The sequence below is a fragment of the Camelus bactrianus genome, chromosome X (assembly GCF_048773025.1).
Source record: "Camelus bactrianus isolate YW-2024 breed Bactrian camel chromosome X, ASM4877302v1, whole genome shotgun sequence".
Taxonomy (NCBI): domain Eukaryota; kingdom Metazoa; phylum Chordata; class Mammalia; order Artiodactyla; family Camelidae; genus Camelus; species Camelus bactrianus.
In genome coordinates, this window is record NC_133575.1 from 42,593,986 (window position 1) to 42,618,322 (window position 24,337).

General features: G+C 45.5%; 1 protein-coding gene and 1 non-coding gene across 22 annotated transcripts in view; one reads left to right on the plus strand and one right to left on the minus strand.

Annotated features, from left to right (window-relative positions):
* The window catches only part of AWAT2 (acyl-CoA wax alcohol acyltransferase 2), a 181,250-nt gene extending 157,022 nt beyond the window's left edge, over nucleotides 1-24,228 (plus strand). For all 21 annotated transcript variants that reach the window (XM_074359638.1, XM_074359635.1, XM_074359642.1 and 18 more), the window contains 7 exons: nucleotides 11,935-13,727; nucleotides 19,789-19,899; nucleotides 20,257-20,327; nucleotides 21,096-21,300; nucleotides 21,671-21,845; nucleotides 22,588-22,787; nucleotides 23,009-24,228. In XM_074359638.1, the coding sequence (XP_074215739.1) occupies nucleotides 13,643-13,727; nucleotides 19,789-19,899; nucleotides 20,257-20,327; nucleotides 21,096-21,300; nucleotides 21,671-21,845; nucleotides 22,588-22,787; nucleotides 23,009-23,163 (1,002 nt within the window). In that variant the 5' untranslated portion in view covers nucleotides 11,935-13,642 and the 3' untranslated portion in view covers nucleotides 23,164-24,228. The remainder of the gene's footprint in view (nucleotides 1-11,934; nucleotides 13,728-19,788; nucleotides 19,900-20,256; nucleotides 20,328-21,095; nucleotides 21,301-21,670; nucleotides 21,846-22,587; nucleotides 22,788-23,008) is intronic.
* On the minus strand, nucleotides 21,461-21,540 carry TRNAT-AGU (transfer RNA threonine (anticodon AGU)). Its single transcript has one exon. It is a non-coding gene; the product is annotated as a tRNA-Thr (tRNA).
* Nucleotides 24,229-24,337: the final 109 nt, after the last annotated feature.

Here is a 24,337-nt window from a genome sequence, read left to right on the forward strand (position 1 = left end):
GGTTTTGCTCCATATCACCACAATAAAGTGAGTAGCGCCAATTTTTTGGTTTCCTAGTGCATATAAAAGTTATGTTTACACTACACTGTAGTCTAAGTGTGCAATAGCATTATATTTAAAAAATGTACAAACCTTACTTAAAAAATACTTTATTGCTGAAAAATGCTAACCATCATTTGAGCCTTCATCAAGTTATAATCTTTTTGCAATAGTAACATCAAGGATCACTGATCACAGATCACCATAACAAATGCCATAATAAAGAAAAAGTTTGAAATATTGCAAGAATTACCAAAATGTGACACAGAGACATAAAGTGAACAATTGCTGGTGGGAAAAATGGTGCCAATATACTTGCTTAATGTGGGATTGCCACAAACCTTCAATTTATTAAAAAAAAAAAAAAAAGCAACATCTGTGAAGTGCAATAAAATGAGGTGTTCCTGTATGGTGTTTTTGAGGGTACCTCTTTGTGTACTTTTTTGGTGATTGCTCTAGGTATATTTGTGTGTGTCTGTGTGTGCACATATGCACGCATGTGTATATTATCAAAAATCTATGATACTGTCATTTTACCAATTTGCATGAAGCATAGAAACCTTATCTCCTTTTGCATCTCTCTACCCTCACCCATTTGTAATATGGCTACCTTAAATGTCTCCTATTTACATTCAGAACCACATTAGTTTTCTAATTTTTGCTTCAATCTCCAAGACATCTTAAGGGGAGAAGGAAAGTCTATTCTATTTACCCATAGTTTTGCTTATCATGTCTTTCCTTCCCACCTGATTTTCCAAGATTTCTTCATTTATCTTTACTGTTTGGAGAACTTCATTTTGGCATTTTTTCAAGTAGATCTCCTTGTGACAAATTCTCTTAGTTTTCCTTTCTCTGAGAATGTCTTGATTTCCCCTTTGTTCCTGGGGGATAGTTTCACTGGAAGTAGGACTCTGAGTTCACAATTATTTTCTTTCAGCACTTGAAAAATGTGGTGTCACTTTTTGTTGACCTCTGTGGTTGCTGGTGAGAAATTTATTGTCTTTTGAATTACTTTTCCTTTATTGATAAGGTGTTGCTTCTCTCTTTGCTTTCAAGGTTTTTTTCCTTTGTCTTTAGTTTTCTGATATTTGACTATAAGGTATCTTGGTGTGGGTTTCTTTGGGATCTTTAATACCTTTTGGGGTTTGCTGAGCTTCTTGAATCTGTAGGTTTATATCTCTTATTAAATTTCAGACGTTTTCAGCCATAATTTCTTTGAGTATTTTTTAGCCCTACACTTTTTCTCCTCTTTTTCTGAGACTGACAGGAACTTAAGATCTTTTGTTGTTCCACAGGTCCCTGAGCCTCTGCTCAATTTTTTAAAAATCTAGTAGACTGTATTTTTAGAACAGTTTTAGGTTTACAGCAAAATTGAGTGGAAAAGTATAATGTTCCTGTATCACCCTGCCCCCCCCCCAACAGGCACAGCCTCCACACCCCCACCAATATCCTGCACCAGGATGGTACATTTATTACAATCAATGAACCTACACTGTTGCATCATTATCACCCCAAATCCACAGTTTATATTAGGGTTCACCCTGGGTGTTGTACATTCTATGGATTTGAGCAAATGTATAATGACATGTATCCACCATTATAGTATCTTACAGAACAGTTTCACTGCCCTAAAAATTCTCTATGCTCCACCTGTCCTTCCCACTTTTCCGTCTAACCCCTGGCAACTACTGATCATTTTACTGGCTCCATAGTTTTGCTTTTACCAGGCATATCGTTGAAGTCTTACAATAGGTAGCCTTTTCAGATTGGCCTCCTTGACTTAAAATCTGCATTTATAATTCCCTCATGTCTTTCCATGGCGTGACAGTCATTTTTCTTTTTGGCACTGAATACTATTCCACTGTCTGAAGGTACCATAGTTTGTTTATCCATCACCCACTGAGGACATCTTAGTTGCTTCCAAGTTTTGGCAATTATGAATAAAGCTGCTATAACCCTTTACGGGCAAGTTTTTTTTGTGTGGAACTAACTTTTCAACTCATTGGGGTAAATACCAAGGACTGTGATTGCCGGATCGTATAGTAAGAATGGTTAGTTTTGTAAGAAATCACCAAACTGTCTTCCAAAGTGGCTATAGCATTTTGCATTCCTACCAGCAATGAATAAGAGTTCCTGTTGTTCCATATCCATGCCGGTATTTGGGTGTCATCAGTACTTTGGATTTTGGTCATTCTAATAGATTCTGATAGTATTTATCTAGTTGTTTTAATTTGTAGTTCCTTGATGACATATGATGTTGAGCATCTTTTCATATGCTTACTTGCCCTCTGTATATGTTCTGTAAAGAGATGCCTGTTCAGGTCTACTGCCTATTTTTTAATTAGGTTGTTCTTTTTCATTTTGTTGAGTTTTAAGTTTCTTTTAATATTTTGGATAACAGTTTTTTTAATCAGGTTTGTGTTTTGCAAATATTTTCTGCTACTCTGTGGCTTATCTTCTCATTCTCATGATTCATTTTTTTCCAGTCTATTTTCTATCTGTTGTTCATTTTTAAATTTTTTTGTGACAATAAATTTATTTTAATTTAATATTTATTTATTTATTACTGAAATATAGTCAGTTTACAATGTTGTGTTAATTTCTGGTGTACAGCGTGGTAATTCATTTATACTTTTATATATTCCTTTTCATATTCTTTTCCATTATAGGCTATTACAAGGTACTGAATATTCTCTCTGTTGTTCGGATGGGATGATTGTTATTATTCTCTTCAAGTTTACTGAATTTTTCCTCTGTCCCTTCCATTCTGCTAGTGAGCCTACCCATTGAGTTTTTAATTTTGGTTATTGTATTTTAGTTCTTAAATTTCCATTTGTTTTTTCTTTATATCTTCTATTTTTATGCGGACACTTTCTCTTTTTCTTTCTCTCTGTCTAATCTTCTCTTTCTCTTTCTTTGCTGGGTCTTTCTATTTTTTCACTTGTTTCAAGCGTGTTTGTTGCTTGTTGAAGCACTTTTATGATGGCCCCTTTAAAAATCTTTGTCAGATAATTCTAACATTATCATCTTGGTTTGGCCATCTCTCTGTTGTCTTCATTCAGTTTGAGATTTTCCTGGTTCTTGAGTGATCTTTGTTTGAAACCTGGGCATTTGGGGTATTATGTCATTGTGTCATGGGTATACATGAGACTCTGAATCTCATTTAAACCATCTATTTTAGCTGGCCTCCTCTGTCACCGCCACCAGCAGGGGAGAGGGATGCCACATTACCACCAACAGATAGAGGTTGAAGTCTAGGTTTCCCAACTGGCCTCAACTGATCGATCCAAAGAGAGACTCCTCATTACTGCTGGGAAGCACTGAGAGTTTCTGCTCCATACTTGGCCTCCACTGATAGCTTCCTGCCTGGGCCAGATCAGAGTGTTGAGTTATTGCTTCCTTTGTTACAGTGTCCTCTGACCCTGGGGGTAGGAGGTTGGTCTCTTTACCATTGGGTGGTGGTGAAAGTCCTGAGTCTCTACTAGGTCTTCTCTGACATCACCCCAGGAGGACAGAGGGGCGGACCCCATTACTGCCAGGTGGGGGCAGAATTCTAAGCTCCCCACATTATCTCTACTGACATGGTATGTGGGTGGATCTTGTTACCTGCCTGTGGAGATGAAAGTCTTTTCTCTGTACTTAGCCTTCTTTGACACCACACCAGCAGGGAGGGGGCTGGTGGTGGTGGGGCAAGTCATTACATCCTCGGGAAGTTTGAGATCTAAGCTCCCTCCCTTAGCCTTTGCTAGTGTGGGTGGGGAGAGGGCCACAGTTTGCTCTCTGGTTTTGGCTGAAGTAGAGTAGTGAGTGTCTTTTCTGTCTTGCTAGGTTGATCTTTCCCTAGTCCTTTGGCTAGAGAGAGAAGGCTTTGGTCAGGGCTCCTCTTGTCTGTGCCTGTTAGCGCGTCTGGGTTTCTGGTTTCTTTAGCTCCAAGTCTGGGAGATATGAGGCAAAAAGAACTTTCATGTCATTCGTCCCATCCTGAGGACTAAGTGGTCTGCCTTCTTCTCTCCACTGGTCAGGGTCCTCTCATGTTTGTTTTATACAGAATGTCCAGGGATTTTAGTTGTAATAGCAAGAGGAATAGGGCAAAGCACAGCTCTTCCATCTTCCTCCATCTTTTTAAAAATAAACAAATACTTCATACCCTTCTTTACTATCATTTGCATGTTTCAAAGAAATTAAATACCGTGACTTAAATGAATCAAAGCAATGATAATTTTAGAAAATCATTATGCTGCTTGTGAAAGAGATATCTTTTGGACTTTGATGACATAATAGCAGTGGTCACATCGAGTCTGCTTGTTTGCTGCAATCAAGATTGCTTTTTCAGATGCTGCAGAAGGGCTGACAGGGTCCTTTGAATGTCAAACCCCATGATGTGGGTTTGTTTTTGTGGCCTGAAGTGCAGAAAAACCAGTTTTGCAAATGTTGAACTTCATTGTCTGCAGTTTGTGCTAAGGAAACCATAGTTAATATAATATTGAATGTGCCTTTTCTAGCTCTGCATCGAGGCTTACCACTCTACCTCCACCCCCCCCCCCACCTCCAGCACACACTCTCCCACCTAGAGATTATGAACCAACATCTGGAGCACGTGCCCTGAATTGTAGAGTCACACATCTCCAGCGGTGGATGGGCTGCCTGCTTTTCAGGCAGCTCTGTGTGAATATCATTTCTCACAACTGAGCTTTTGACCCGGATTAGATGGCAGGGAGTTCAAGGTTACCTCTTCCAATAAGAAGTGCGGGGAACGGCACTGAGATCGTCTTGTTGGTTAACAGTATATGCTTTGCCAGTCAGTGAGGTGGCAGGGGCAAAAGAATAAATGCCTAAAAAGAATATTAAAAGGAATATACGTATGTATCTGGATGACTGAAACATTATGCTGTACACCACAAATTGATGCACTGTTGTAAACTGACTGTACTCCAATAATAAAAAGAAAGCAAGGAAAAAAAAAGAATGAATGCCTATCTTGCAGGGGGCTGTGATGATCAGGGACCCAGCTCAGTGGAAGACACTAATAAACAGCGGTTCTTTTCCCTACCTCACCGCAGTTCCTACCTCTCAGCCCCTGCTCCCCGTTCCATTCTCCCACATCCTCCCCTTTCCACTTCAACAGCCCCCTTCCTCCCCTTCATAAGCCACCAGAGACTGCCGTTTCCATGGTAATCAGCACCCTCATTAGTTTGGAGCTTAATGGTCCCTAAGTGTCTGCCTGGACTGGGTTCCTAGCTCACATCAGAGGGAGCTTCCCAGTGAGTTCAAGGGCTGTTGAGAAATTGTCAAACACAAGCCATTATCTTCAAATCTTCTGAATTAGAGACAACAGCAGACGATGATATTTTTGTGTAAAGAGAGAAGATATGAGGAAATTAGACCATCATGTCCAGAGCTCATAGTTCCTGGGCATTTGGAAAATCACTCCCCAGCACTCACTGAAGTGGGATTACATCCCTGGAGGTGGAGGTGTGGGAATGTGAATAAAGGGGACAGGAGATTGGGCAACAGGGAGCCGACCTCACTGAAGGTATTTGGAGCATGTCACTGAGGAGTTGCTCTTTCCTCATCCTCCTACCTGTCCCTTCAGGTTCTAAGGTCATAAGAGTGCCCTGTCCATTCATGCTAGGTTTCTGCACTGACCCTAAACTTGATTTCAGCTCCTATGCTGGACCTGTTTTGCTCATTCAGTCAGCCACAATTTCTCAGTCCTACTGTGGACCAGGCATTTTTCTAGGCCCTGGAGATATAGCAGTGAACAAAATAAAGATCCCTGACCTCAGGGAGCTGACAGCCAAGTAGGGGAAGACAGTCAAAAAACCAAGTAACTATGAGGGGAGATTATAGGTGAGTGGTAGAGCGTCCTTAGCATGCATGAGGTCCTGGGTTAAATCCCCAGTACCTCTGTTAAAAAATAAATAAATAAGCCTAATTACCTTCCCCTAGAACAAAACAAAACAAAAACCCCAAGTAACTGCAGAATGACAAGCAAAACTGAAGCTGAGCTTTGGAACAATCTCTAGCTCTTGACATGGAGTCCCAGCCCTGTTCCTCCCTTTGTTCCTCCTCGTCGATGGTCTATAGGCCCAGAGAAGCTTCTTCCAGGACCTGCTAAGGGATCACGTACGTTCACGTGGGCGAGTCTTCCCAGAGAAATGGCCATGGGAGGTCACAAATCCTGGAGGCCCAGAAAAGGTCCCTGTGGCCCACCAGGGCAGAGGAGACAGGCCTTTCCCAGTCCTCCGAGGCAGAAGAGGCCCAGTCTGGTGCTTTGCAACTGAGTCAGCCTCAACCTTTCCTGCCCCCATCCTTAACCTCCTGTTTTGGTGTCTCTCTCGGTCAGGCCTCCATCTCAATCATTCTTAGTTTGCCGGATGACAGAAAGGGAAACTGAACCAGAAAGCCCTGCCCAGCAAGCAGAAGAGATAGATGTGACATCTGTAGGTGTGAACCATGTAGGAAAAATCCCCTAGGTAGTGAGGACACCTTTGAAATAATTGGACTCAATCATGAAGTACAGGGGATGGGGGCTAGTGTGATCTCTGGGGCAGCTGAGCAATCGGGGGTGACCCACAGACCTCCCAAGTCACTGAGTGGGGTCTGCTCTCTCGATGTGACAGACAAGGCCTTGGCTGCGGCTGCCAGAGTGTGTCAGTGGCTGACCACCTGATCCTGCCAAGTTTAGCAAAGAAAGACACAGGCAGGGAGAGTATAGCTCAGCGGTAGAGTGTGTACCTAGCATGCACAAGGTCCCGGTTCAATCCCTGGTACCTCCACCAAGAGTAATAAATTAATAGGTAAACCTAGGGCGGGGGGTGGGAAGGGATAGACTGGGATTTCAAAATGTAGAATAGATAAACAAGATTATACTGTATAGCACAGGGAAACATATACAACATCTTATGGTAGCTCACAGAGAAAAAAAATGTGACAATGAATATATATATGTTCATGTATAACTGAAAAATTGGGCTCTACACTGGAATTTGACACAACATTGTAAAATTATAAATCAATAAAAAATGTTAAAAGAAATAAATAAATAGGTAAACCTAGTTACCCACCCCCTCAAAATTTTTTTTAAAGTTTTAAAAAAGAAAACCAAAGGAAGAAAGACACAGGACTCCATTAAATGTGAATTTCAGATGAACAATATTTTAGTATAAGTATATCCCATTATACTAAAATGTTATTTCTTGTTCATGTGAAATTCCAACTTAACTGGCATCCTGTATTTTATCTGGTAACCCCTATGTGGGTGAAAACAGCTATGTTAGGGAAGGACTAGCTTTTGGGGGGAGGGGTCTGTTTCCAGGACTGTAGAGTAGGACCAGTGGAGAGTTGGGCCCCTGTCTGAGTGCAGAAAGAAGGATTTCACTGGCCGGGACTCAATTAAGTCCATGAAGAGCCCTCCCTGGGTGACTTGGAATTGGAAACCTTGGAGTCCTTCTAGCTCTGACAGTCTCTGAGCCTCAGACTCTCCAGGGATTTTGAACAGATCGGGTGGGGAGATGATGGTGGAGGTTAAGGCTAAGAATTAGGAGCCCCCAAAGAGCCTTGACTGTTTCTCTGGTGTTGGGATGGTAGGATGCGTGCAGGTGCATCACCTGGGCACACAGCCTTCTCTGAGCAGATGGGGAGTCAGAGCTTCTAGAATATTCCATATGCACACATGGTTATTGATTCTGCTTTTGAGTTTCTGATACCCATTCTCTGCTCATCCCAGGGAAGGCCCAGTTGAACTCTGGGCTTCCTCAGTATCCTGCCCCACTCTCTGCACCCCTCCTCTGAATGACAGTGACAGCAGAAGCCTCCCTGTGGACACCATGTCACAGGTCACAAAGTGACCAGCCATCTCTTCCTTGTCTGGATTCTCACAAATCCAAGAGGGAAGACTCATCTCTTATTTACATTTGAGGAAAACAAACCTCAGAGATGTGCCCAGTGCCAGCTCTCTGGGTCAGGCTGCCACCCCAACTCAGGCATTTTTATAACAAATGTCAGTGCTGGCCTGCTGTGCGATCTATGTTAGGAGCTGAGCACATGAGAACAGTAAGGTCCTGTCCCACCCAGTTTCTGCCCCTGAGAGCTCCCAGACCAGGGTGGGAGGTGGAGGAGTCATGGTCAGCGGACAGATGCATGAAGAGTCAGGAATAACCAAACACAAGTCCCCAGAGCTGGGCTTAGCATGAATGGGGAGCGCCCCTCAGGGCCACGGAGACAGTGATCACTCAGGGTCTAGGTGTTCTCCCTCTGCATCAGGCAGCACGTCCTCTCTTTTCAGACTGGCTGCAGTCTCCACTTGCTGCCTTGGCTCTGCCCCCTGGAAATGTCCCTGGGCCCCATTGTACCTGGCCCACAGCCCACCCTGGCCAGGCTCAGGCAGCCTCTTCTTGGCAGGAAAATGCAGGTCCTTTCCCTGCTAGGCTCCCCTAGATCCTTGCAGAACCTTCCCTTTCCCCACCTCCCCTCTTTTGTCAAATATAATCTTTATCGGAATTCCACTTGGAAGCAAATTAAAAGGGCTGGTGCTCTGGTTTTTTTTTTTTTTTTAACCATTTTAAAAACTGAAGTATAGTTGGTTTACAATGTTGTGTTAGTTTCTGGTGTAGAGCATAGTGATTCAATTATATATATATTCTTTTTCATCATAGGCTATTATAAGCTATTGAATATAGTTCCCTGTGCCATATAGTAAGACCTTGTTGTTTATCTATTCTGTATATAGTAGTGTGTATCTGCTAATCCCAAACTCTTAATTTATCTCTCCCACTTTTCCCCCGGTAACCATAAGTTTGTTTTCTATGTCTGTGAGTCTGTTTCTGTTTTGTAAATAAATTCATTTCTGTCATTATTTTAGATTCTACATGCAAGTGATAGCTGTCTTTCTCTGTCTGACTTACTTTATTTAATATGACAATCTCCAGGTCCATCCATGTTGCTGCAAATGGCATTATTTTATTCTTTTTTATGGCTGAATAGTATATTCCATTGTGTGTGTACGTGTGTGTGTGTGTATATACATATATATATATCTCCCCCACAACTTCTTTATCCAGTCACCTGTTGATGGACATTTACATTGTTTCCATGTCTTGGCTATTGTAAATAGTGCTGCTGTGAACATTGGGGTTCATGTATCTTTTTGAATTAGAATTTCCTCTGTTTATATGCCCAGGAGTGGGATTGCTAGATCATATGGTAAGCTTATTTTTAGTTTTTTAAGGAACCAGAAGCAAGGGTCAGCAGAACACACTCTAGAAACCAGCAACTAGCTTCATGAGCCATCACAGGGCCTGCTTGTCCCACAGGCCCCACTTGTCCCACAGGCCCCTCTCAAAAATGGTGGCCCAAACTGGAGGCGGGGGAGGGTATAGCTCAGTGGTAGAGCACGTGCTTAGCATGCTTGAGGTCCTGGGTTCGATCCCCAGTGCCTTCATTTAAAAAAAAAGACTAACGACTACATATAAAATAGATAAACAACAAGTTTCTTCTGTGTAGCACAGGGGACTATATTCAACATCTTGTAGTAACCTATAATGAAAAAAAACATGAAAAGGGATATATGTATGTATCTGTATGACTGAAACATTATGCTGGACACCAGAAATTGACACAACGTTGTAAACTGACTATACTTCAATTAAAAAAAAAAAAAGAGAGAAAAAAAAAAAAGAAGTATCAGCATCCATTCTGAAAAAAGAAAAAAAAGGCAGCCCAAACTAAGCTTGTAATTCGCTCCTGCGACCTAGCAAGAAGTGCTGCTTCTCTTGCGTTTCCACCCCCACTAGACTATCCACCCAGAGACCGAGTCAGAATCTTGGCCATTCCCTGTGTCTCTTGCCCCACACCCCCTCCACATCAGGTACCCAGGCGGGACTGTTTCCGATCTGCTGGAGCCTTGTCTATCCCTTGCCTCTTACCTGTGTTCAGTGTTTGTGGAGCTTCATTCCCTTATCGACAGATGGTCTCAGGAAGCTTCCCTGACAGGAGCCTGGAGAAGGAGTGGACTACCATTACCCCAAACAATGAAATCAGTCTTATGGGGAGAGAGTTCTGGGCCAGCAGGCCTTGCTGTGCTGGAGAAAGTTCTCAGGACCCATCCACTTACACACTATGGAGGTAGAATTGATCCTGTAAATAGGTATGAGTGAGGAGGAGAGGATGAGCCTGTGTGTCAGTCATGGGGGCAGCTGGTTCTGGGGCTCTGACCATCACCTTGGGCCTGACTGTTGTCCTACTGTGGCATTTGGCATGAGTTAACCTCCCTGCTCAAAAGCTGATGGCGCCTCCTGAGTGATCCCAGGATTAAGCCCAAACTCCTCGTCCCCGTGTCCAGACTCTTTTAGTGACTGGCTCTGCTGCTCTCCTCAGCCTCCCTCCCCAGCAGCTGCTTTACGGAACCAGCAAGTGAGCTGCACCCAACACCCTCCACATCTTTCCTACAGAATTGTGTAGGACGAAGCTGGAGGCCAGAAAGGGACCCAGGTCAAGGCGGGGCCCATGGTGGCTGCTCACTCACGGGACTCCCAGGGAGAGGCATCTGAGCCTCAGAAAGGAGATGCCCGGTGGGACCTCTGAGTCAGAGGAGACATCCAGAATCCGAACACTTCCCACCATCTTGACCTCCACCATCATCTCTGCCTGTATGGTTGTCAGAATCCCTCAAAAGGCTCTTTCCTCTTCTTTGGCTCTTTAAGACCCTAAGGCAGTACTTTCCCTTTTCTGCTCAAAACCCCACAATGGCTCCCCATTTCAGAGGAAAAGGCCAAAGCTTTCCACCATCTGGCCCCACTGAGCTCTCCAACTTCACCTTGTCAGTTCCTGTCACTCCCTCAGCCTGAGTCTTGTGCTCCTTGCCACCTGCCAGGCACACCCCACCTTAGGGTCTGGGCACTGGCGATGCCCTCTGCCTGGAACATTCTCAGTCCAGACCACCACACGGCTGGTTTCCTCATCTCCTTCAAGTCTTTGCTTAAGTGACACTCTCTGTGCATAACCTTTCCCAACCTCTCCTTTTCAAACTGTAAAGCCTGATCTCCTTACCTAACCCCTCCTCCTCTTCAGCCCCCCGGGAACTTCTTACATTTAAAAAATTTTTGGAGGGCGGTAATTAGGTTTGTTTATTTATTTATTTTTTAATGGCGGTACTGGGGATTGAACCCAGGACTTCGTGCATGCTAAGCACATACTCTACCACTGACCTATACCCTCCCCTGCCACTCTAGAAATTTCTTGCTCTGTTCAAATGATTTTTCTTTTTCCATAGCACTTATCACTGTGTAGCACACTATATACTTAAGGTAACTGATGAATTTCTATCATCGGTCTTCCCCTACCAGAGTGTAAACTTCACAAAAGCACGACTTTTTAAAAATTGTTTATTGCTCACTAATGTAACCCAGCTGTCTAGAACAGTCCCTGGCATATACTATGTCCTCAGTAATTATGTGTCACATTAAGAAACCCTTTCAGTCTTTCACATTTGCATGTACTTGGCCTGCAGCACACACCCTGGCTGGACTCTGATGATTTCACATTCACAGATCCCCCTAGCACACAAACGTATACTTGGAGATGTCACCTACAGATATGGAGATATAAATACATATTGGCAACTAGGTATATATTTACCATTGTACACACATAAGCACACACAATGCACAATGCAATGTATGCACATGTACATGCAAGATACTGAATATAGTTCCCTGTGCTGTACAGTAGAAACTTGTTGATTTATTTTATATATAGTAGTTAGTCTCTGCAAATCTTGAACTCCCAAATTATCCCTTTCCACCCCCTTTCCCTCCTGGTAATCATAAGTTTGTTCTGTGTCTGTGACTCTGTTTCTGTTTTGTAAATAAGTTCATTTGTGTCTTATTTTTTTAGATTCCACATACGAGTGCTATCATATGGTATTTTTCTTTCTCTGCCTGGCTTACTTCACTTAGAATGACGATCTCCAGTTCCATCCATGCTGCTGCAAATGGCATTATTTTATTCTTTTTTATGTCTGAGTAGTATTCCATTCTATAAGTATACCACAACTTTGTTATCCAGCCATCCATCAATGGACATTTAGGTTCTTTCCATGTCTTGACTATTGTAAATAGTGCTGCTATGAATGTTGGGGTGCATCTTTCAAATTAGAGTTTCCTCCAAGTGTATTCCCTGGAGTGGGATTGCTAGCTCATAGGGTAAGTCTAATTTTAGTTTTTTGAGGAATCTTCAAACTGTTTTCCATAGTGGCTACACCAAACTGCATTCCCACCAGCAGTGGAGGAGAGTTCCCTTTTCTCCACAGCCTCTCCAGCATTTGTTGTTAGTGAACTTTTGAATGATGGCCATTCTGACTGGTGTGAAGTGATATCTCATTGTAGTTATGATTTGCATTTCTCTGATAGTTAGTGAAGAAATCAGATTTTTTAAATTTATTTTCTATTGTGACTTTGAGGGAACTTTTTTTAGTGAAATTTTATTATCAAAACTTTTAAACCTACAGAATATTTGAAAGACTTATGCAGTGAGCCCCCACCACCTATCTTGTACTGATGATATTTTGCTATAGTTGATTTATTGCACATCAGTCCATTAATATAGCCCTCTATCTAGCCATCAAAACATCCTACGTGCATTTCAAAGTCAACTGCGGCCATCAGTCCTCTTCACCCTTAAACACGTCAGCATTAATGAGAGTGATATTTGTTTACTTTTGAGGTAAATTTGCATGCAGAGAAATGCACCAATCTTAAGTTGGGATTTGCTGAATTTGGACAAATGGGTTCTGGACCCGTGTAATTCAAAGCTCTATCAAGACAGAGAACATTGTTGTCACCCCCAAAACATCCATCATGCTCCCTCCTAGTCAATTTCCTCGTAGAGGCAGCCACTGCTCTGATTTTGTTCCCTGTAGATCAGTTTTGCCTGTTTTAGAATTTCGTGAACACGGAATCATTTGATCTATGTACTTACAGTTGTCCATTCATTCAATACAAAATTAATTCAGCACCTAATTATTCACTCACTGATAGCACATCTGATGTCTGTTTATGGGGAGTCGTGGGTACTCCTGGACTGAGCACAAGGCCAAAGGCATTTCTAGGTGTGGTCTGTGACCTCCTCTCTCCTCCTCTCTAGTCATGCTGTCACTGAGAGACCACAGACAGATGGGCCTAATCAGCAGAAATGCAGGCTCTAGGTGCCAGGTAGGCCTTGGTCTCCCTCCCTTCTCTCACCACACCCACGGGCTCTGGAGGCCTTAAGTCAGTCCCACTCCTGCCTCCACTCCCTTCCCACACCAGAGTTTCATCCACACTTCTCTATGCAGGTACGCAAGGGGGTGTCATAATTGCAGCCCGGGCCACGCCCAAGTGTGTGAAAGTGCAGGTGATGGCTGGAAGGAACTGGATGAGCAGAAGCAGCATGTTGTCTTGTGATCCTGTCGGGGTGGGGTGGGGGGGTTGGGGGTGGAGACCAGGCAGAGGCTGAAGAAGAAAGCATGAGAAAGCACGAAGGGAGGAAACATCGCTGGCCTCTGTGCAATTGGTGCTGGACAGCCAAACAGCGCTGACTTGGAGACTCCGGGACCCTGGGCATAATGTTCCTACCCTCCAAGAAGGACCTCAAGACCGCCCTGGAGGTCTTCGCTGTTTTCCAGTGGTGCCTCAGTGCCTTTATTATCGGTAAGACTTCAGTCTTGGGCAGGGTGGCCAAATGTCCTGGTTTGCCTGGGACTGAGGGGTTAGAAGGTATAGCAGGACTCTTGATGCTCAAACTTGGGTTTGTCCCAGGCAGATCAGGGCAGTTGGCCACCCTGATCTCTAGCTTGACACGCCTGGGCACGGTAATCATGGGATCTGTGAGTGCACATGTGGGTATGGGTCTGTGCCCATGCAGGAGTATGTGTGTGCATGTGCACATGTGTGTGCGAGTGGGCCTTGTTGCATTTGTGTGTGGTGAGCCCTCTTGGGTCTCCAGTGGAGGGCATGTTTGGAGAACACGGGGGGCAGTTGCACTGAGGCTTTGCCCATGAAATGGGCTTAGCTGCAACCTTGGGGACCTGAGTAGACCCACGGTGCAAGACAGTGGCCTTGGTGGCAGGGGGAGCTCCGACAAACTTCTTGCCCAAAGGAATCCATCCATGGATCCATCCATTTGTTTTTCCACTTTCCACACCACACATACTTTGGAAAGTTACTTTGATGCAGGTGTTCTAGGTGTTGAAACAAATCATCTCTATGGGAGAGAGGCCTGGAAAACCATTCTCATCTTCAAGTGGTTTAGGTACTGGCTGGAGGCAGGGGCCAGAATGGAATGACCTCGGAAGATACCTGGGAAGGAAGAACGCTGTAGGGGTGGTGCTGGGAGCCTGGGGCCTGTCAGGGAACAGGGAGAGTGGACCAGAGAACAGGGAATGAGGGACTCAGAGGCCTGCCTGGTTGGGTACCAGGACCCCGGAAGGCTAAAAAAAAGCAGCGTTAACTTAGGAATGTTGGGCAATCAGAGCTGGAAGGGACCAGGAGAAAGGAATTTGTGTGTATTAGCAACTTGATTTCACATATAAGTCATATCATATGATATCTGTCTTTCTCTGTCTGACTTACTTCACTCAATATGATCATCTCTAGGTCCATTCATGTTGCTGCAAATGGCATGATTTCTTTTTTTTATGGTTGAGTATATTCCACTGTGTCTATATACCGCATCTTCTTTATCCATTCAGAGTGACTTCTCGCCAAGGACCAGGGCCCCAGCTGGGCCGCTGCTCGCTCCTTCCGTGCGGCCCAGGCCTTGAGGCTCTCTCCTCAGTAAAGGCTGAGTCCCTCGTCTGGCAGGAGCGGCAGTGATCCTCACTCTCATACTTCCAGCTGCTGGCTCTCCAAAATACCTGAAACCAGTCAGCCAGAGCTGGTCTTTCCAAGCTGGACTGCTTCATCACCTGCTTTTTCAAACGGGCTGTGGCTTTGGCATTCGGCATTGCTATTCTTTAGGAAGAGCACTTTTCCTGCCTGGGCTGGGCCTCCTTCCACTTGGTTAACATGGCCAGCTTTCTTTATTGGCCCTGGCTCCAGGGTTCTCAGAAACCAATAACTGCCTTTAGAGTCTGCTCCGACCCAGAAGCTTTAAGACACTGGGTTCTGTTCTATTGTGTTTCTTGAGTTCTGGTCCTATCTCCACAGACTGGTCTCATTACTATCCCTGTCCCTTCATTGCCAATGTGTCCCTCTGGGAAAGCAGAGTCCTCAGGGCCTAGGAGCTGACACTACATTGGGGCAGAAGCAAGAACATTGTGGAAGGCCACCCTGGGCGAGGCCCCCTGTGGGGCTGGAGCCTCTAGGCTGGTATGTCTCCTTCCTCAGTCCATTCCCTCCCTAATAGCCCCTAATTTTGCTCCTCAGAGGTAACCACCGTTAACAGTTCTTTTGTGTATATAGACAGAAATTATGTTTATACAAATATATATATATACAAATATATATGTGTGTGTGTATATATATATATATATATATATATATATTTTGCCACATGCACGTGTGTGTGCACACAGACACAGACATATAGCCAAGGGGCAGTAAAATATGGGTGCTAAAAACACTCTTGAGCCAGCCACTCCTGTGTTCGAATCCCAACACTACCACTTACTATCCGTGTTCCTTTAGCAAGTGACTTATCCTCTCTGAGTCTCGCTTCCATTTGTAAAAATGAGTGTGAGAGTGTATGCTGTGGTAACCAACTAATGTGAAAATCTCAGTGGCTTATGTTTTTGTTCATGCCAAAACTGTTTATTTACTTATTTATTTTTAATGGAGGTCCTGCAGATTGAACCCAGGACCTTGTCATGCTAAGCACGTGCTCTACCACTGAGCTGTACCCACCCCCAAACTGTGATGCTGCAAAATGTGGCTTCAGAGATGACCCTAGTGTGGGCAGGAAAGGGAACAGAGGGATCACGTGCACTCTTGACTCTGTCCTCCAGAGCGAGAGGTGTAAACACCCATGAGCCTTACCTTGAACTTTGTTAATGATGAGGTTGAGCATCTTTTCATGTATTCATCAGCAGTGATTATCTCTTTTTCTGTTAACGGCCCATTCATGACCTTTCCCCATTTTTCTATTTAATGTGAGTTTACTCTTAAAGGATAATTGGAAAATAGATGAGGAAGGATGCGTGTTCAGGGAAGAGGGTGGGCAATAGCTGACAAGGCTGGGATGAGAGAAGAGCACAGAGCATTCAAGGATCTGCCAGTGGTTAAGTGGGATGAGGGGGTGAGTGGCACAGGACTAACGTTCATGAATGAATTGATAACGGGAGAGGGAAGACAGAAGAGATTGGGGAGAAAGAGGAAGGGGACAGATTGTGCAGGGCATGGTCAAGCATGGAAAAGAGTTTGGACATTTTCCTGAGGGCCGTGTGGAACAGTGATGGGGTTGGGCATGAGGCAATAACATCAGATGGGGGTGGTTTTTTTTTATTCTATTTTTTTATTAAAGTGTAGTTGATTTACAATGTTAGTTTCAGGTGTACAGCAAAGTGATTCAGTTATACATATACATACATATATATTTTTTCAGATTTTTTTCCTACATACACATATGTATATATATTTTTTCAATTTCTTTTCCATTACAGCTCATTACAAGAAATTGAATTTAGTTCCCTGTGCTGTACAGGAGGTCCTTGTTGTTTACCTATTTTATATATAGTAACATGTCAGGTGGTTTTTCTTTGAGAGATCACTATAGCTCTGTATAGCAAACCGATTTTAGGAAGAGTCTATTGCTATAGTCCAGGTAAGAGATTGTGGTGATTTGGACCAGCCCAGGAGTAATTGGGATGAAGAGAGGAGGAAATAAAAGGAGACATTCAAGAAATTGGAGTTGAATTAGTAGGATTTGATGATCAGAAGATGTGGGAGAGAGACAGGGAGGAGGCAACACTGAAGGTGCAGGTCCCAGTGGGAGCTGGCAAGTGGAGCAGAGAAGGACGAAGGAGGAGAGTGGCTGAAAGGAGGGGTTGAGTACAGAGAGAACCGTCCCCGAGGGCTCTTACTCAGGCCTTGGCTTTGGGATGTACGGAGAGGTCACCACCTGGGGCAGGGTGAAGGGCTGGGCCCTGGGAGATGATGGTTCCAGTACTGGTCCCTCCATCACTCATTCACAGATGGTCCCTCAGAGCATTCCCAGCTCTTTGCCCTAGAATCCGAGAGTGGAATCATATCCATTTAGACCCTAACGTCCTGAAGAGAAGACCTTCACATGGAGTCTGTAAGGAAGATAAAGTAGGTACCGGTATTGTGGTCCCCACTGGCCAAGTGAAATTCAGCAGCTCACCTGTGATCACACTCATGCTAAGTGGCAGATACAGGATTCGTCTCACCGCAGGGCACCCCACCTGAGGCCACACTGCCTCCCAGGATGTCCCCAATACTGTCTGGTTTCAAGCAAAGCCTAAGGGAAACAGGGAGGTCTCCCCTGGCCTAGACCCATGCCTCCCCTTATTTCTTGAAAAAGTCAAGTCTCGTTTTGTAAGGAGTAGATCCAAGGCCTAAAGCAGCCTTTGTGCCACCCTTAGATCTGTTCTCTAGAGGCAGCTACTCTCAACTCGGGCAGCTCTTTCTTCTATTTCCCTCCATAGGTCTCAATTTGACCATTTGAAATTTCTCAAGATGACTGTTTTCTGATTGAACAATTTTAGACACTGGCATTGACTTCCTAATATGGAAAATGACTAGGAAATATTATCCACAATTGAGCTATTTCCTGCTCTAAGATTTCATTTCCTTTCTTGTGCAACTTCTTGTCTGCCCTGAAATTCATAATAGCCTCATTTTAAATTTCTCAAGTTATCTAGCAGCTATCTATCAGTTATCGCTCATTCATCCCTAGACTCTCCACAAACACATCAGGAATCTAGACGCCCCTTTCCCTCTCCCGCCATTTTAAATTTCCTCATGAACATCACGGCTGGAGCTTAGCATTGTCCTGTTACCATCTGGTCTCATGCATCGCTGTTGTCTCCCGGGCCCTTGAGATACCCTGGGTACACAATTTAAGGAGGTTTTCAGGGGAGAGGGTAGAGCTCAGTGGTAATGTGCCTGCTTAGCGTGCACACAGTCTTGGGTTCAATCCCCAGTACCTCCATTAAAAATAAATAAATAAATAAATAAACCTAATTACCCCCTAAAAACAACAACAAAAAAAGAAGGTACTCATTCTCAGGGTTGTACAACTGTTGGTTGGTTCAGTACTTACTTGGCTGACCCTGAGAGTGAGTGTCTCCTTGAATCCTGTGCCCTAGGCACCTTGCTCTCCTTACCTGCTCACTTCCTGCTCCCTTCCTTTCCTGGTTGGATCCTTTTTCCTGGATCCTCTGCCTTCATCTGTCTCGCTTTCCTCCCTCATTTTGGTGGCACACATCCTCCAGTAGTTTCCTGAGAAAGGGACATGAGAGGTACGCTATCTGAGACTATACATCTGAGATTGTCTTTATTCTACTTTCATACTTGAATAATAATTTGGCTGCATCTAGGATATCTTAGCTGCGTCTAGTGTCAGTATCTGAGTCTAGAGTCTTTTGGGTTCATTTTCTCAGAGAATAATCCTCCCATTGTCCAGCTGTGTGGTGGAGGGGATGGGGTCCAGGGTTTTAATTATTTTGATAGTCTTTCAGTCAGGCTCTGTGCCCCATACCTGCTTTTGGTGACACCTAGTGTCCAAATTCTGAGTCTATCCAAGATTCTCCAGCGCAAACAGGCTAGCTCTTGAAGGCATTCCCCTTGCAGGCAACTAGGTTCCAGCTTCCTTTGTTCAAAGTCAGTTAATCCCTCCTCTGTCTACTGTCCAGCATGCAAACATTTTGCTGATAGCTCTCATCCACGGTTGACATCTCTCTAATTCTCTTTTTCTTTGCAGGATCTATATCTTTTCAAAAATTCTTCCAGTCATTTTCAGGGGGGCTCCAGCAAGGAGTCAAGATAAAAAAACAAAACAAAACAAACAAACAAACCAAAAAAAAAAAAAAAACTTGCGTTCAATCTGCCATGTTCAATTAGAAATGTTTTCTTTCTTTTCTAACCTTCATTTTGACCCACTTTCTCTCCCACGGCTGTTTTTAAAAACTGAGTCCAGTAATAATTCTGTGACTCATCTCCGTGAAGTCTGTCCTAACTACCCTGACCTATATTGTTCTTATCTTATTGGAGTTCAACACTGCCCAGTGCCTTATTCTAGCCCCGTGTGCGTTCTCCTTTGTGTCCTGTTCGCCATCTCGTGTGCTCCCCACCTGGTGGAGGGTGGGTATCCTCTTTCTCTAGTACTCCTTTCACTGCTGCCTCCCAGAGTTGATGTGGCGAGGAAAAACGGGAGTTGGAGGAAGACTGTTCCTGGGTCTGTCTGTCCAGGGCTCCAACCTCTGATGGCCAGATCAGTGTGACCCACCAGTGGTCCATGCCTTTGAACGCAGCCTGGACCAGTGATGGAGCAGGTCCTGGGGCCGGGGATGGGGAGTGGGTCAGAGGGTTAACCACATGTAGCACAGCTGGGGAGGAACACAGTTTGCCTTTTAGACTCCAAACAGGTTCCCAAGGCCAGAGCAGGGGTGCAGAGACCATGGGCACACAGGCTGTGTGCTGGGGTGAGTCAGTGAGAGCGTGCTTGCGACCTTGGAGTGGACAGAACCCCAGAGGGCGGGCAAGTGGGAAGGACTGTCTACCATTCACTGACTCTGTCCTGGGCTCCCTCCAGTCAACACTGTGATCATCACCAACCTCTACCTGGTGGTGTTCACGCCGTACTGGCCTCTCACTGTGCTCCTTCTCGCCTGGCTGGGTTTTGACTGGAAGACCCCGGAGCGAGGTAAGGGCCCTGTGAGGGCTGTGTTGCTACCTGCCACATGCTTTCTGTCTCTTCTCATACTCCTGAGAGGTTCTGGACAATTCCCAGGCCGCCCTGCAGCCTGTTCCTCCCTGGGCTAGAGGAGAGGGAAGGGCTCTTTGCATGCTGCAAGCAAGGCCCAGATCAAAGCTGGAGTGGGCTAGGCTGGTCCTAAGTGGGACATCAGAATGTTCGGTTTGCAGCCTGGCTGTCACTTAAGAGAGCAGGCAACAGCAGGGGGTGAGCGTACCCTGAGGCAGGCCCTAAAGGGCTCTGGAGAAGACAGTGCAGGGGTGGGGTGGGGTGGGTGTAGCTCGGCTGCATTGGCTCTGTTTCTAGGTGGTCGCCGGCTTACCTGTGTGAGGCATTGGCACCTGTGGAAACAGTACTGTGATTACTTCCCACTCAAGGTGAGTCGTCCTGGATCCCCACTTGGGCCCCAGGCCCAGCAGCAGCCAGGTCAGGGTGGAGGTCAGAGGCATCATTCATATCAAGGCTCATGTGGATGGTGCTTCCTGGAGTTGTGTGTTATCCCACCTGCGTGGCCAGACCCTGCAGCCCTTTCCTTTCTAGGTCTCTGACCGGAAGAGGAGTCCTCTTCCCTAGCTATACCCCTCCTGACTCCACATGCCTCCACAGCTTTATTTTTTTTTAATTGAACCTTAAATTCTTTTTTTAAGCTTTTTTTTTTTTGTGAGGGGAGGTAATTCAGTTCATTTATTTATGTATATTTTTAACACATTTATTGTGGTATAATTCCCGTCCAGTAAACTACACATATTTCAGATGTACAATTTGATAATGAATTCTGATAGATGCGTACACCCATGAAACCACCACCACAATCAAGATAGCTAACATTTCCATCACTCCCCAAGAGGTGCAAATTTTGAATTTCTGATTTATCCCTTCCCACCCGCCTTTACCCACTGGTAACCCTAAGTTTGTTCTCTGTGAGTCTGTTTCTGCTTTGTAGATAAGTTCATTTGTATCCTTTTTTTCAGATTCCACATATAAGTGATATCATATGGTATTTTTCTTTCTCTTTCTGGTTTATATTTCACTTAGAATGACAATTATTTATTTATTTAATGGAGGTACTGGGGATTGAAAACACGACCTCATGCATGCTAAGCACGCACTCTACCACTGAGCTATACCTTCCTTCTCCTCCACAGCTCTTGAAGACTCATGATCTCTCCCCAAGCCACAACTACATTGTTGTCTGCCACCCTCATGGGCTCCTGTCCCATTCCTACTTTGGCCACTTTGCCACAGAGGCCTCAGGCTTCTCCAAGATCTTTCCTGGCATCACCCCTTATTTGCTCACACTGGGAGCCTTTTTCTGGGTGCCTCTCCTCAGAGACTATATCATGACGACAGGTGAGTTGGCTCCTAGGACATCAAGCCAAAGAAAAACTGGCTCCCTGAGGGAGAACTGTTGGGTGAATGGGTGAGAACAAGGCCAACTCTCGGATCCCCTCTTGTCTTTTTTGTTTGTTACTTTGAGGGGGAAGGTAATTAGGTTTATTTATTTATTTAATGGAGGTGCTGGGGATTGAACCCAGGACCTCATGCATACTAGGCATGTGCTTTACCACTGAGCTATACCCACCCACCCCCTCTGGTCTTAAGAAGCTACCTTAGGCTAGGCTGCCTGATGTGAGGCTTGCTCCTCCTTTGAAGAGGTAGGGAGGAAAGTTCGGAGGTTTGGCAAGTGACCAATGACCCTTTGGCTTTTCCTGACCACCAGGAATCTGCTCTGTGAGCCAGTCCTCCATGGACTTCCTGCTTACCCATAGAGGCACAGGCAACATGCTGATTGTGGTGGTTGGCGGCCTGAGTGAGTGCAGATTCAGCTTGCCAGGATCTACCACCTTGGTCTTGAAGAACCGCATGGGCTTTATCCGCATGGCCCTTCGGCATGGGTAAGGATGTTTCTGGTCCAGACTGGGGAAAAGGGCTCCAAAAGCCTATCAGGGCAGGGGTAAGTGGTTTTGAGGAAATGATGTACAAGCCGGTTGTGCGGGGGGAGGGGGAGGGGGAGCAGCTTCTGTGTCAGAGTAGAGCCTGGGCCAGGTTCTGGAAGCATTTCTGCTTATGAAGAAAAGCTAGCAGATCAGCCTTGAGCCTGTGCTCCCTCACACTAGCTTCTCATCTGGGCCAGTCCCTCTATAAAAATGACTGGCTGAGACCCCATCTCGGAGAGATCCGAAATTACCCTGTTGGTTAAAGGGAAGAAACGGCCCTTGGGTCTAATCTGCCAGTGGAATTTTTGGTTGTTTTTGCTTTGTTGTGGAGATAATCAAGTTTATGTATTTACATATTTATTTTAATGGAGGTACTAGGGATTGAACCCAGGAGCTTGTGCATGCTACGCACATGCTCTACCACTGAGATATGCCCTCCCCTCTGATCTGCCAGTGTTTCAGACTTGAGGGTTTACGGGAGGGGCTGGGACTCACGTCCTTTAGCTGGCTGCTACTTTGTCTCCCTGGGCAGTATGGGGTAGACCATGTGACCCTCACACTTAGCCTGGGCCTGGGCCCAGTTGGGTCAGGAACTGAGGAGCTTATAGGCAGATCCAGGGGCTACTGGTGGTCAGTGTGTCTGGCTCTCAGCAAGGGCCTTACCTTTTGGGCCATCAAAGAACATGGTTTTCCTCTGCAGGGTGGCTCTAATCCCTGCTTACACCTTTGGAGAGACAGAACTCTACAATCAGCATATTTTCACTCCTGGGGGCTTGGTCAATCGCTTCCAGAAGTGGTTTCAGAGCATGGTACACATCTACCCTTGTGCCTTCTACGGGCGTGGCTTCACTGAGAACTCCTGGGGCTTTCTGCCCTACGCTCGGCCTGTGACCACCATCGGTGAGTGGGTCCCTCTGCTGGCAGCCTCATCCGGGCTAGAGGAGCCAGTTCTGAGGCTGACCCTTGGCTCTGGCTGTATCCAGAGGTGGGGAGGCGGACCAGGCTGAGTGCAGGGTCAGGGGAAGCGTTAAGGGAGAAACTGGGCTGAAGGGCTGAGGCCCATTCTAAGGAGGACGCCTTTCTGAGATTCCTCCCTTTCCCTTGTCTGTCTCCCCTGGCAGTTGGGAAGCCTCTACCCATGCCCAAGATTGAGAACCCGAGCCCGCAGACGCTGGATAAATACCATGCAGTCTATATCAGCGCCCTGCGCAATCTATTTGACCAGCACAAGACCAAGTTTGGCTTCTCAGAGACCCAGGAACTGGTGATAGTTTGACAGACATCCCCGGGGGCCTCTCAGCCTGCCTGGAAGGTGTGGAGCCGGGAAACAGGAAGACGTCACCTGTGGGGCTCCTGCTTCTGATTCAGCCAGTCCTCAGTGTGACGGGGACTGGGGGATAGCGATGGGGAGGGCCCTCTTCCTCTTTCATCTGTCTCCTCCTTCCAGCTCTTCTCAGTGTTTTCCTTCAGGCCATGACGGAGATGCCCCCAAGACAGGGAAGGCTCTAGGGGGAGAGGTGCCCTGAAGGCTCCCTCACAGAGGCCCACTCAGCATCAGCACCTGCTGACATTGCCTGTGCCCCAGCCAGCCCGTTCCAGGGGCCTAGGATCCCTGCGTGTGACTCTCCTCCAGCTCTCAAGCAGCCCCATCTCCTGGTGTCAAGGCTCCTCCAAGACAGGCTGCCTTGAGATCCAGGGGGCTTTGAGTTCAGGCCCCACCCCCTTCAAGCCCTGTGACTTGGAGCTATCAGTCACCTCTGAGCCTGTTTCCTTATCAGTAAAAATGGGACAAGTTGTCCCTCCCCTGCTTACCTCAGAGAGTGCTGGGAATGATCAAATGATATCAAAAGTGATTGAGCCAAGAGCTACACAAAATTCTTCTGCAACCATTTTACCCATTTCCTGTCTGCAAGCAAACAATGCCCTACATGTCATGGCATATCAATGTTTAAAAGAAAGTGTATTCAATTAAAAAAAATCAACATTCCAGTCTATTAAAAAAAAGAGTTTAAGTTTATGGTCTAGGGTCTTGTCAACAGTTCTTTGAAAGTTTAAGTAAACTTTCTAATTGGGTGACCTTAGGCGAGCTCCTTCAACTCTTTAGTCTTGGTCTCCTCATCTGCAAAATGGGATGATACATCCTGGGGAGCTGGAGGCTGCATCTACCCAAGCTCTTTTGGATGCAGGCCTGAAATAAGTCTCCAGCTGAGGGCAACTCCATGTGGTGTCACTGCCTTGGGGCCGTGTTCCTTCTTGCAGGCCCTCTAGCCTACTGGACATATGTCTATGGGAAAAGACCTAGGGGATAGGGATGAGTGCCTGGAGGTTGGGGCACAGAGAGGATGTGGGATATTCTGACTGGAAATTCGGAATACCTTCCTCCTGTTGCCTCTTAAATGCAATGGGTGCCTCGGTTCTTCCTGAAGCTCATGGGTGATGTCAGAGAAGCA